The 14,353-nt window shown below is 38.0% G+C and overlaps 1 protein-coding gene across 1 annotated transcript in view; it reads left to right on the top strand.

Moving 5' to 3' along the window:
• The window catches only part of nmdyn-D7 (nucleoside diphosphate kinase homolog 7), a 124,922-nt gene extending 111,186 nt beyond the window's left edge, over positions 1-13,736 (top strand). The window contains exons 8-9 of the mRNA XM_090386614.1: positions 5,336-5,443; positions 13,602-13,736. Of these exons, the coding sequence (XP_090242740.1) occupies positions 5,336-5,443; positions 13,602-13,637 (144 nt within the window). The 3' untranslated portion in view covers positions 13,638-13,736. The remainder of the gene's footprint in view (positions 1-5,335; positions 5,444-13,601) is intronic.
• The last annotated feature ends 617 nt before the right edge of the window (positions 13,737-14,353 follow it).

Here is a 14,353-nt window from a genome sequence, read left to right on the forward strand (position 1 = left end):
ATTCTGCTGTGGATTTCCATGGTGGATGCAACTTTCTTCTCCTGGACCAGCGACCCAAGGTATTTAAAGTCCTGCACTTGCTCGATCTGGACGCCTTCGAGATAGATGGTGGCTTGCGACCCATCTGTTATCAGGGCCTTTGTCTTATCAGCATTGATCTTCAAACCGTATGGCCGGGCTTGTTCCGAATTTCATGCGGTTTCTTGCCTAGTTTCCCCGGTTTCCCGGTTCTGGTCATTTCGGCAGGATGACCACCTGCTTAAATAAATAAGTTGATAGCTTAAATAAATTCAAGGCAGAATTAGACAAACATTTGGAAAGAATGGATCAATGAAATGGGAATTTTTTTTTTTTTCTGATGCTGTGTAAGCTTGCTCTCTTGCATCATGTGCCTGTACTAATGTTAATGTTCTGAGAAATGATAGTGAAATTAATGAAAGCTAATCATCTCTAATTATGAACAGTTGCAGAAGATTCTAGAACTAGAGGATCATAAATTGAAATTATGAGGAAAGAGGTTTAGGTTGGATTGTAGGAAATTCTTGTAGTTAGTGAGTTGTTAATTACTGGACTAAATTATTGGAATGGGTGATTGAGACACTCATTCCAATAATTTAGCATAGTAGAGGCAGAAAATTATTCACTAGCTGATCTAGATGAGTCATCAATACATTTTGTCTGCTGGATTCACTAGTGGCCATCCTGTGAAAAATATATGAAATCTGCTCCCTTGAAATTAAGGGACAACAGATCTCACTGTGATTCCCATTGTAACCTCCAAAGACATGATCCCTGCAGAACAGCAAAAGAGAATGGGAGAGGCCAAAGGTTTGCTAAAGAAGGCAGATATGGTTTTGGAAGTCAGATATGCCCAGACACGATAGGAGGGAGTATATGATGAGAGCCTTGTCGATCAATTCGGCCCTGGAAAGATTGTGCAAGGCTCAAGGGGTAGAATTTTTTTCAGCCTGGACTGTACTTGTTAACAGGAGAGATTGCTTCTACAGGGATGGGATACACTTAAATAGAAAGGGTGCAAGAATATTTGCTGATGCTATCGAGGCAGTGTTAGGTGGGTCGGAAAACTGCTAGCTTGGGGGGAGACAAAGACCAATAGATTGACAGTAGCCACTGGCAGAGGTGAAAGAGATTCTTGCACTGCTTCTATTAGAATGAGCAGAAGCCTGAAAAACAAGATGCATGGTATTTCAGAGACTGCTGGGAGCCACTGCGGTACAAGTAAACACATGGGTTGTGTTAGGGTAGCTAAGAATAGAAACAGGTGCAGGTATACTTGCGTGTACACCAATGCTAGGAGTTTAGTAAATAAATTTGATGAATTTGAGGTATTGCTCAAAACATCGAAGGCAGATATTGTTGGTATATCAGAGACGTGGTGTCACACAGATATAAGGGATGCAGAACTGCAATTTGGGGAGTACAACATCTACAGAAAGGATAGACAGGATAGGAAGGGGGGTTATGCTATTAGTTAAGAAACACATAAAAACCAAGGAAGTGAAGCCAATCGACATCGCTGGACAGTGCAGTGTGGAGTCAGTTTGGTGTGACATAAACATTGGGAGATCAAAATTGAGAGTAGGAGTGTGCTATAGGCCTAATGACTCTGATGAGTATAATAAGGAACTGTACAGGGAAATAGAGTGGGCCAGTAAATCAGAGTGTCTTATAATGGGAGATTTTAATTTCCCAGATATTGACTTGAATTTGGGGGCTGGTTACTCACACACTAGCAGGGCTTTTGTGAATTTATTGGATGATTGTTTTCTACATCAGCATGTTCGGGAGGCAACTAGAGGGAGTAATACTCTTGATTTGATTATCAGCAGTGATTCTTCATGCATTAAGAATCTGCAGATAAATGAACCACTAGGTGGCAGTGATCACAGTGTGCTGAAGTGGGATTTACTCAAAGAGGTAACTACCATTAGGGGTAAAGGGAAGGGTTATTGCTTCCGTAAAGGCGACTACGATGGACTGAGACAGTATTTAAATTCTATACAGTGGGACCAACTGATGATGTTACCAACAGCAAATTCAAAATGGGAAGCATTCAAAGAACTTATCTTGGAAGCTACTAGGCTTTACATACCAACTAAGAAATATTGTTCAAGGTTTAGGCCAAAATGGATGTCAGATGAACTAATGAGGCATATGGCAGAGAAGAAAAATGCATGGGATACATACAAATTAACACATGACACAGAAGCCTATGATAAATACAAGTTGATATGCAACCAAGTTACAAAGGAGGTTAGGCAGGCGAAGGCAGATTACGAGAAATCCTTGGCAAGGGATGCAAAGAAAAACAGCAAAGAGTTCTTTACTTATGTAAACTCTAGAAGGAAGGGGATGAATCAGATTGGTCCACTTGATATTGATGGGTCAACTGTTGATGATCCTGCTCAGGTAGCTAACAAACTAAATGAATATTTTGCATCAACATTCACACATGAGGAGTTATTCAGCGAGGGGAATGCCAGAGGTGTATTCAACTCTAGCAGTAAGCTACAGAATCTTGAAATAACTGGGAGTAAAGTGGAGGAGAAACTGTTGAAGATAAACACAAGAAAGGCACCCGGGGTGGATGGGATCTATCCAGTTATATTAAAGGAGGCAGCAAAGGAAGTAAGCAAACCCGTAGCCATAATTATGAGAGCTTCCTTGGACTCAGGGGAGGTACCCATAGACTGGAAATGTGCAAATGTGACCCCAATTCACAAAGGAGGATCAAAGGCTGACACAAGTAATTATAGACCTGTGAGCTTAACTTCTGTTCCAGGAAAATTAATGGAGGCACTGGTTAAAGAAGCACTGCAGGATCATTTAGACAAGACTTCAGTTATAGCTCAGACACAGCATGGTTTTGTTAAGGGGAAGTCTTGCCTGACCAACTTGATTGGATACTATGATGCAGTCACAAAAGAACTGGATGCAGGGAATAACTTTGATATTATATACTTGGATCTTAGAAAGGCTTTTGATACTGTTGCACATGGAAGACTGCTACACAAATTGGAGCAGTGTGACATTGGAGGCAAATTGCTGCTATGGATAAAGGGGTGGTTGAGGGGGAGAAGACAGAGAGTGGTAATCAATGGACACTGCTCATCGTGGACTGATGTTATTAGTGGAGTCCCTCAGGGCTCAGTGTTGGGTCCATTATTGTTTTCTGTATTTATAAATGATATTGATGATGGTATATCAGGCTTAATGTCCAAGTTTGCAGACGATACAAAGGTTGGCAGGGTTGTCAAGGACACTACTGACACTATGCTGCTGCAACAGGATCTGGAAAGGTTGAGCAGATGGGCTGAGAGGTGGCAAATGAAGTTTAACATTGACAAATGTAAAGTACTACACATGGGAAACAGCAACCCCAGAGCAACGTATCAACTCTGTGGTACTACACTGACAGTGGTAGAGAATGAAAGGGACTTGGGGGTGGTTGTGCAGGCAGATATGAAGTTCTCTGAGCAGTGCAGACGGGCTGCAAGAGTAGCTCATGGAGTATTGTCAATGATATACAGGAATTTTTCCAGCAGGGATAAGGAAGTGATTATTCCATTGTATAAGGCGATGGTCAGGCCACACCTAGAGTACTGTATACAGGTCTGGAGGCCTCATTTCAAGAAGGATGTAGAGCTGCTGGAACGAGTACAGAGAAGGGCACCAAGATTAGTGAATGGAACAAAGGGGTGCTCTTACGAAGAAAGGCTTAAGTTTTGCAAATTACAGTGTCTGGAGACTAGGCACCAGCGAGGTGATCGGATAGAGGTGTATAAAGCCTTGAATGGTTTAAGCATGCTCAATGCTGATGGGATTCTTCCTCTAGCTCAGAAAAATCACCTGAGAGGGCATAAATTCAAATTGAGGAAAGACAGATGTAGGATAGACGTGCGGAAATTTGCCTTTAGCCAGCGGGTGGTTGGTTGGTGGAACAGACTTCCATCCCTTGTGGTGGAGGTTGATAGCCTAAATAAGTTTAAGGCTCAGCTGGACAGGTATTTTGAACGAACAGAGGGGTGAAGTGGAAGTGGGTTTTTTTTTTTTTTTTTTTTTTGGCTGATGCTGCATAAGCTTGCTTTCTTGCATCAAATGCCTCTACTAATGCTAATGCTAATATAAATTTCTTTAATTTATATGCAATATTTTATATTGTAAATTCATATTTTCATTTACACAGATAGCCATTTGTGTAAATGATGAGTCATCAATACATTTTGTCTGCTGGATTCACTAGTGGCCATCCTGTGAAAAATATATGAAATCTGCTCCCTTGAAATTAAGGGACAACAGATCTCACTGTGATTCCCATTGTAACCTCCAAAGAAATGATCCCTGCAGAACAGCAAAAGAGAATGGGAGAGGCCAAAGGTTTGCTGAAGAAGGCAGATATGGTTTTGGAAGTCAGATATAAATTTCTTTAATTTATATGCAATATTTTATATTGTAAATTCATATTTTCATTTACACAAATAGCCATACTGGCCATCACAGAATGCATGCAATTTACACACACACAATAAACTGACTCCTCGTAGCCTTGACCAAAATCTAAATTTGCCAGCCACCCACAACATTTCTGTGGTACTTTTATACAAGATAAATATTGCATATGCTGTTATAACTTTCTTGCATCCTGAACTCTTTGGGGAAACTAATCTCAGCTATAAGCATCCTGCACACATGGTTATTGGATCAAAAAAGGCTTTGGCTGTCTTCCCTGACTAACAAAATAGAAGAATAGTACTATTAGAGGTGGCAGATTTTTTTTTTTTAGCTGCATTTAATAGAATGATAAATGATATTGTGTGTAAAATTTCTATACAACAGACTTGCTACATTCCTTCATTCTGTGGAGATTTGGGGTAACACTATGAACCTGCCATATAATACAGCTTCCATCCTTTTTCTTCTATTTTGCTAACGGTGTACAATCCTCTTCTAATGTTTACTTTTTGATCACACAGCCCTGTCAAAAATCACAGAATCGAGACTTGGCTTAGTCATTTTTCTATCACAGCATGCCATTTCAACCATCTATCACTAGTGAAGTAGTATTTTAATTTTCTGCTACTGAATAGTGTTAACGGTAAACTCGTTTATGGCTGTCAGCAGTAGAGTAAAGCAGTGGTTTTTTTTGGTTGTTCCTTTAAGAAAGGAGTTCCCATTAATTTATCTTTCATGTGTAAAGTGTTGCCACTTACTTTTCAGAACCTGAGTTTTACTCTTTAATTTCATAATTCAGCTTTTATATTGAATAAAACTTGCTTAGATTCAATTCTTAAATAATTTATAAATTTAAACGTAGCATATTGCTCAGCAACTTCGTCCTCATTCATTACGAGCAATGTTTGGTCAAGATAAAATTAAAAATGCAGTCCACTGTACAGACCTGCCTGAGGACGCATTACTTGAGGTAAGTTACATTTTATGCAATTTAAAATATTATTTAATTAAATGATATTATCCCTAATATTCAACAATACAGGAAGTTAATAGGGTGCTTGTTAACAGAAGAGACTGCTTCTATAGGAATGAGATACACTATCAAGGCATTGTTAGGTGGGTCAGAAAACCTGATAGCGGGGGAGGGGGATACACAGAATAATAGATTCACAAAAGCTGCAGGCAGATGTGAAAATGATTCTTGCACTGCTTCTATCGGAACATGCAGCAGTCTGGAAAGCAAGGTGCCATGGTTTTCGAGGCCCACAGAGTCATCATAGAACAACTAAATGTTACAGTAACTAAAGAGTAAGATGCATGTACACCAGTGCAAGAAGCATAATAAATAAATAAATAATAAATTTGATGAATTTCAGGTGCTGGACAAGTCATCAAATGCAGGTGCATTATGGCCATGTTGCCCTTGCTCCGTAAAGCTCCCAGACAAACAAATCATCAAATGCAGACATTGTTGAGATATCAGAGACATGATGCCCCTCAGATATAAGGGAACAGAATATTAATATGGGGAGTACAATGTGTTCAGAAAGAATATAGTGTATAGTAATAATATTCCCCATACAGTGCAAGGAAGTCACAGGCTTTTGCTGCATTGGCAAAAAAAAAACCAAGTAGATAAAAAAAAATACAAATTCTGTACTTCCCTCCTCACACAGGTAACTATCCAGTTGACCTATGAATTTATTAAAACTGTCAGTCTCAACTACCTATGAGGGCAACTTGTTCCAGCAATCAATGACTCGCTGGCTAAAAGAAAACTTCCTGCAATCTAATATAAATCTCAAGCCCTGTAATTTGAACTTATGAACCCTACTTCTGGAATTCTTTATAACAGTGAGAATTCCACCTTCATTCATTTTGCTAATCCCTCTCAGATCCGTGTAAACCTCAATCAAGTCACCTCTGAGGTGCCTGATTGCCAAACTCTGTAGCCCATATAATTGGAGTCCTCATGCATCCTTCTGCCGATATAACCATTCGAGTTGCCCATCTTTGGACCCTTTCAAGAAACCCAATGTCTTTTTTTTTTCAGATGAGGTCTCCATACTTGAACACAGTAATCCAAATGTAGTGTTACCATTGCCTTATACAATGGGATTATGACCTTCCTATCTGTACAGGATAATGTACAACAAATCATTGATAGGACACCATGGGCTGGCTGCTTGCCCATATTGTAACTCCCAGATCCCTTTCCTCCACTGTTTTTAATTAACCTCACCAAGTATATAATTTATTTGTGGGTTGTTATTCCCCAGTTGTAAAACCTTGCATTTAGCAGCATTAAAATATAGCTGCCACTTCTCTAACCATCTTTGAAGTGTGTTCGAGTCATCCTGAAGGAGCACTGCTTGGCTCTGATCATTATTGACTCTGCCATTTATGTCATCTGCTAATTTTGATGATGTGCCTTCTATCCCTTCATCAGCATCATTTATGAAAATGAGAAACAGCAGTGGTCCAAGAACCAGTCCTTGAGGGACCCTACTCCTGACATTACATCAATCTGAAGAATATCCATTAATCACAACCATCTGCCTTCTGCCCTGCAGTCACCCAGCAGTCCATCATAGAACTTTACCAGTAATTCCAACTTGTTCAAGCTTATACAGTAATTCCTCATGAAGGACCAAGTCAAATTCTTTGCTAAAATCTAAATAAACAATGTTGAAATCGGAAATTTTTCTCTAAATCCAGCTCATGAGTAACTGTGTCAGAATAGATTACTAAGTTAGTTAAACACGATTTTCCCTTAACAAAGCAATGTTGTATGTCCTTCAGAATGGCACATCTATCTAAAGGTCCCTGGATTGCACTCTTAATCATTGCCTCTAAAATTATTCCTACCACTGAAGTCAGACTAACCAGTCTGTAGTTACCAACTTCATTCCTAGAGCCACTTTTATGTATCGGCAACACATTGACACTTCTCCAGTCCAAAGAAATCTTCCCTGGGTCCAAAGATGCCCTCATAATTAACCTCAGTGGCTCAATAGCTCAGCCTTACTTGCACAGCCTGTAGCATGGTCTTTTGTCAGTAAAGCCTGATGAATATTCAATTCATCCACAACATGGGTTATCTAAGACTTCCGATCTGATTAGCTTTCTTCTTTGTTGTATCCATATTTGTGAAAAATTCCTTGTGTCCATTCTTTGCTCTCTTAGCCGCTGCTTTCTCATATGCAGCCACTGTCTCCTTGGCTTTATTTGAGGTACTATTTCAAATCAAATTGTATCTGTTGTAGGCTTCGATACTTTTCATCACTCTGTAACTATCCCATGCTATTTTGCTCTATTTGACCAGCTAGCTCTGCATTTCAGCATCCTCCTCTTGCAGTATTTTCTAAAGGTATGTACATGTTCATAGCTTCTGTGATTTTTGCTGTGAATTATGGAATACTTTAAAAGTATTCCATAATTCAAATGTAATCACAATCCTTCTGCAATCCTCCCAATTCACAGATGCCATATAGCACTTTAGACTATCAAATTCCCATATTCTGAAATTAGAACCCATACCTTTGCCTTTAGCTACAGCAACATCTTTCTTCATCTTCCAACTGATGATTGCATAATCACTTCCTCATTGTCAGGAAGTGACAATTGCATGATCACTTCCTGACAATGAGCTTCTTGAAAGGGTCCAGAGATGGGAAACTCGCTTAGTGAAATTGGCAAAACGATGTCCTTATGAGGAAAGACTTTGAATATGTGGGTTGCACAGCTTGGAAACTAGGCACCTTAGTTGATTGATGTGTTTAAGGCTCTGAGAGGCAGGCGACTCCGTAGCCAGGTGGGAAGGAGCAGCAGTGCATAGCACACGCTTCTTGATTAGACCGGGGTTCGAGCCTGTCACCACCAAATACGGAGGATGCGGAAAGTCAAGGGAATGACCACCACATATTCCCGGAGCAATATGGCCTTAGTTGCTAATGCTCTTAAAAACCAAATAACAACAAACAGCTCTGAGAGGCAATAGTAAAATGAATGAGGATATTTCATCCTCATTCTAGAACTAGGGACTATAAATTCAAGTTACGGGGAGAAATGTTTAGATAGATTGCAGGAGGTTTTGTTTTAGCCAGTGAATTATAAATTATCGAAATAAGTTACCTACATGGGTGGTAGAGGCTGACAGTTTCGGAAAATCTCTCCAGGGCTGAATCGATTGACAAGACGAGACATGAGGTTGAGAGGAATAGATGAAGATAAAAAAGAAGATGGAATGGATGATAGGAAGACTTTCTGTCCTCCTATCATCCACCCCTTCCACTTGGGGGGGGGGGGACTGTTAAAAGCAAGAAAAGATTTATGGTGGTCGACCATGCAAAAAAATGCCCATGTGTACCCTGTGCACACAACAGATATTTTATGTGAAAAGATCTTTGACGAAAATGTGAAACAGAAATAATGTAAATTACGTCACTTCCTAAATGGCATCAATGCGGTCACTAACGTTGATTTAGTAGAGTAAGTAGAGGGTGTGAGCCTGCTACTTACCAGTGGAAAGTCAAAGATGTTACCAATTCCTGCCCGTTTGAACTTGTTCCTCATCATCCTTTTCTCATACTTATCAAACCAATTCTCTTTCCAAATGACAGTATGCTACTGCAGTGGATCTAGAAAAATTAGGCAGATGGGCTGAGAAATGGTAATTGAAGTTTAACATTGAGAAATGCAAAGTACTGCATGCAGAGAGCAGTAACCTCAGAGTAACACCGATTGTGTGATACTACACTCAGGGTAATGGAAAATGAAGACCTGGAGGTAATTGTGCAGACAGATATGAAGTTCTCTGAGTAGTGCAGACAGGTTGCCTGGTCACCTCATGGGGTTTTTCAATGATATACAAGAATTTTGCTAAACAGCACTGTAGTGGATGGTATACACAGGTATACGCGTACACCCTCTGGATTTTTTCAAGTGAATAGCATATACCTTCTGGTTTTTGAAATGACTTATATATATATATGGGTACATGCTCTATATTTTCTGGAATTCGATTAATAAGCACAGTATACTCTCTGCATACGTAACATTCACAGAGTATACCTTCTGCTAATTTTACGATTACAGAACTGTTGCTAAGGGATAATGAGATGATTATCCCATTGTATAAGGCAAGGTCAGACTACATCTCAAGTACTGCATACAGGTCTGGAGGCCCCATTTTAGGAAGGATGTAGAGCTGCTGAAATGGAGACAGAGAAGGGCAATGAGATTGATGGGGGAGGAACAAAAAGGGTGCTGTTATCAAGAAAGGAATGGCTTCAGTTCTGCATATTGCTGTGTCTGAAAACTAGGCACCTGCAAGATGATCTGATTGAAATTTTTAAGCCTTTGAATGGATTGAGCAAACACAGTGCTGATGGGAGTCTCTCTCTTGCCTATACTATGTACATGAGGGGGGCATAAATTCAAATTGAGGAACGATGGTTGCAGAATAGATGTGCAGTAGTTTGCCTTTAGCCAATGGGTGGGTGGGTGATTGCTGGAACAAACTTCCATCTATTATTGTAGAAGTGGATAGCTTAAATAAATTCAAGGAAGGACTAGATAGGTGAAATGAGAAGGGTTTTTTGACATTCCTGCACAAGTGGGGGGGGAGATGTTGCTAATGCAATGCTAAGTCAGTGTCAGTGTGTATATATTATAGTTCTTTTTCTGTTGCAATAATATCTAAATTGGGAAAACCTTGGATATCATTGTCAAGCTTCTTCTGACTTTCACTCCACCATTTGCATTCATATACAATGGCATTTGTCTTTTTAGATAAATAGTGAACATGTGTATACATCAAAATATGTCATTAAGACTGCTTGAATTGTATAACATCACTACAGCTAATACTTGTGTGCTTTGATTTGATAAAAAAATACAATAGATCTTCATAGATCTTACAACACTGGGATTTAGCCCTTGCCAGAATTTTGAAACTTAATATTATACTGCTGATAGTTAAAAGCAGACAATATTCCAAAGGAGTGAAAAGTAATATTACCACTACTGCAATTATAGCATTTGGAAAATGTTCCTAAGCTTCATATTCTTAGCCTTAAGTTTAAATAAACAAAAAAATATATATATATACATAAGAAAAAATTTCTGTAGTTACAGATGCAAATTAAATATAACCGTGATAGTATATAACAGCTATGATGCTCAATATGTTCTGCACATTGATATCGATATTTGTAGAAGAATAAGAGAAATTTATCTCAATTGATATGTAGAACACTTCTGTATGATACTGTCCAGAAATTAAAACAAAAGATTAATGCAAAATGATTACAGTAAAAAATCAATTGAAAAAATTAATTTTTAAAATTTTTTTGCTTTTTTAATTATTTTTTTAAATTGTTTTTTTTTTTTACTTTTTAATAAATTTGTGAGTTGTTTTTTGAATTTTTAATTAATTTTTGAGTTTCAGAACCCTATCCATCTCAGAAGATCAAATCATGGCATCATGTAGTGTCCCTTTTCACCTCCATCCCAGTCAAATTTGCCATCAAATGTGCCAAGAAACTCTTGGATAACGACCAGACCCTTGGCAGCAGGACCAAACTAACACCAGATGATATCTCCACCACCTTCAGACTGTGCTTAACTGGTGGTGCAATTATTTTCAACGACTTCATTTACCAACAGGTGCACGGCACAGCCAGGGGTTCCCCAGTTAGTACAGTCACAGCAAACATCACGATGGAAGAATTGGAGGGTTGTGCATTTATGAATGTTTCAGATCCCATTGCCTTTTGGTGTCATTATGTGGATGATGTGTTTGTAGTTATCCCCAGAGATTCGGGCAACCAGCTCTTAAACCACCTCAACTCTCTGTTGCCTTTCATAAAATTCAACATCGAACTAGAGTCAGGCAATACCCTACCATACTTAGATGCCCTTGTCTGATGTGAGGGCATGTGCTTGAAGACAACTGTCTACCACAAACCAATGTGTGCTGGCCAATTTACCAACTATCGGTCAGCACACACATGCAGCCATCTTCTTGGCACTGCACTATCCCACCTATCAAGGGTCACACCCTTGATAGGTGTGACCTGCAGACACATGACCACGTAGCGACCAACAGGAATATTCAAGGTAATGACTCCACTGCGAGTGCCTTTATCCCATGCTACCCAAACCTATCACAGCAGGTTTCTAGGGTCCTGAAATCACATAGGATAAAGTGTGTACAGCTCCCGGGCAGGAAATTGCAATCTCTCATCTCTAGAGTGAAAACACCGGTTCCCACATTACTACAAAGTGGACTAGTCTACCGCATTTCTTGCCGTGACTGCACTAGATGCTACATCAGAGAAACTGGGAGACGGCTCGGCAAACGTCTTTCAGAACACGAAAGAGCCATCCGCTTGTAGACATAGAACACTTGGCCATTGCCAAGCACTTCTGGTCGATCTGATATGACATTGACCCGCACCATGATGTTGTGGTTGTCGATCAGTCCCACCATTACTGGCGCCGCACCTGGTTGGAGTCGTTGCACATCATGTGCTCTAATACTTCAGTCAACAGAAGTAGTGGATGTCGTGTCCACCCTATTATTGAAGCAACCATTCTCGTGAGTGACAAACGTTGGCAACGTTCGCATACGTCACAACCACAGACTATCAAACAGTTAACTTTTACATCACACAGTTCACTATACATGACTGGCACTACATGTCCTTATGTTCTACGTTCCTAAACTGTCAGTTTAACTGATGAAGGTTACCATAAAACCGAAAGCTATTTATACTGTATGTATTTAATATATGTGTGTTTTACAAATTAATAATATTAAACTTGTCATTTATTTATTCTGTCTTTCGTTTCACTCTGTGCTACGTAACAACTCACCATAATGAATCCAGAGCGCACAGAGCACTCTTTAACTATAATTTTTGAGTTGTTTTCAATTGATTTTTTACTGTAATCATTTTCCGTTAATCTTTTATTTGTTTTAATTTCTGGAGAGTATCATACTGAAGTGTTCTATGTATCATATTGAGGTTAATTTCTCTTTTCTTCTACAAATATTAAATATAACCACATGAAACTTTTCTATAGTTTCCTCATGCTGTGATATGATTAGATGGCAAACATTGATAAATTCCATGACATGTCTCCTATTGGCTTAGATTCAGCAGATATGGAAAAGTTTTTGGAAGTAAGCAGAATGTTATGTTATGAAGAACAGAATCGTGAATCACGTGTACAGTGAAGTTGATGAAATGAATTGTTCTTTTGAAAAATTTTTGAAAAGCTTCAAATTTTTTAATTCTGGAGATATGAAGATTTTACTCAAAAAAAAAAAAGAAAATTTGCTTAGCTCTAGAAAGCTAATAACTATTATATCAATGGTATGCTGAAGTTTCTTATTTTAGCAGGCTATTTTGACAGTAATGACCGTGCTTTCCTGCAGGAAAATTAACCTAAGCCACCCGAACATAATTGTTAATTTTTATTTCAAATTCTGAGGAATTCTAATTTCTCAGAATAAAACATAACCTGCATGTTATTACATTTGACTACCTTATATTAATTTTTAATATTAGTAAGTAAGTCACTGCTGTTAGAATTGCTAAAATAGGACACATTAACACACTGTTTAGTAATTATTAAAGTTTACATTGCAGCCACAAAAACTAAGTTGATTTAGTTGTATTATATATTTATAATGTATAATTTTAATATAATATAATATGTTTTTTTCTTAATCTTCTCTTTACAATCAGTAAGCATTTTAAAAGCACTTACTACATAATTCGAAATTAGATTTTAATTTATGGACTGCGTTTCAGGAATATTTCTACCACAAAAGCAAAAATAAAGTGGCTACTTATTATATTGATGTTAAATGATTTCAGCAGTCTTAGTGATATGCTTTACTCTGAAGGTTCTTATTTACCTACATATGGTTCACATGCCATCTCCCATATTATATTGTCATGTTATATATTGTTTTATTGGCAAACAGTGAGAACCAAAGATCACAAGAAGCTGTTCCACGTACATAGAAGAGGCTAGACTCAAATATACAAGGTTTATTCTCAATTATAATTGTACATTATATATTTTGACATATGGATACTTTTTTTCTACAGGTGGACTATTTCTTCAAGATTTTAGCTCTTTATTGAATCCACATCCAGTATCATAATTGCAGTTACCACAATAACATCATCTGATAAGAGTAGTATACTGTAACATCAAAAGAAATAAACTTCTCATAATTTTTAGTTAGCTGCCATGGTTTTTTCTCATTTTCACTTCTAAGTTCAGTTATAAAATTATTTTTTAAAATATTTTTTGGGTTGTATGAATATAATGTACACCTGTAATGACTAATAGAGTGGGACAGTAGATTAGAATGTATTGTTACAGGGCACTTTAATGTTTCAGATGTTAATTGAAACATAGTAAACAAAGTTCAGGAACTGCATAATTTTTACAGAAGTTCAAGCATCTTCTCAATTCTCAACCCATGCATGTTATTAAAGTACCATAACCTTTCATGTTTTGAGTTACTAAAAAAAAATTAAATAACATTTCTTGATTTACTAGATGATACTTGTTTTCTGTATCAGCATGTTAGAGAATTCACGATTTTCTCAATGTAGTTATCAGTAAAGTTTTACTAGACAATAAGAATCATTTAAACAAAGGAACCACTAGAATGCATTGATCTCATTTCATTAACCTAAATTTATTGAAAGAAATAATGACTGTAAAGGTCAAAGAGAAGGTATGTGAAGGATATTGCAATAATGTTTGTTTTTTGAACTCTACTCATAAACCAGATACATAGATATATAGCATCATAGGGCTGACAGCACAGGAACTCCTAGCAGGGAGC

The sequence above is a fragment of the Mastigoproctus giganteus genome, chromosome 1, assembly GCF_048544385.1.
Source record: "Mastigoproctus giganteus isolate SK-2022 chromosome 1, ASM4854438v1, whole genome shotgun sequence".
Classification (NCBI taxonomy): domain Eukaryota; kingdom Metazoa; phylum Arthropoda; class Arachnida; order Uropygi; family Thelyphonidae; genus Mastigoproctus; species Mastigoproctus giganteus.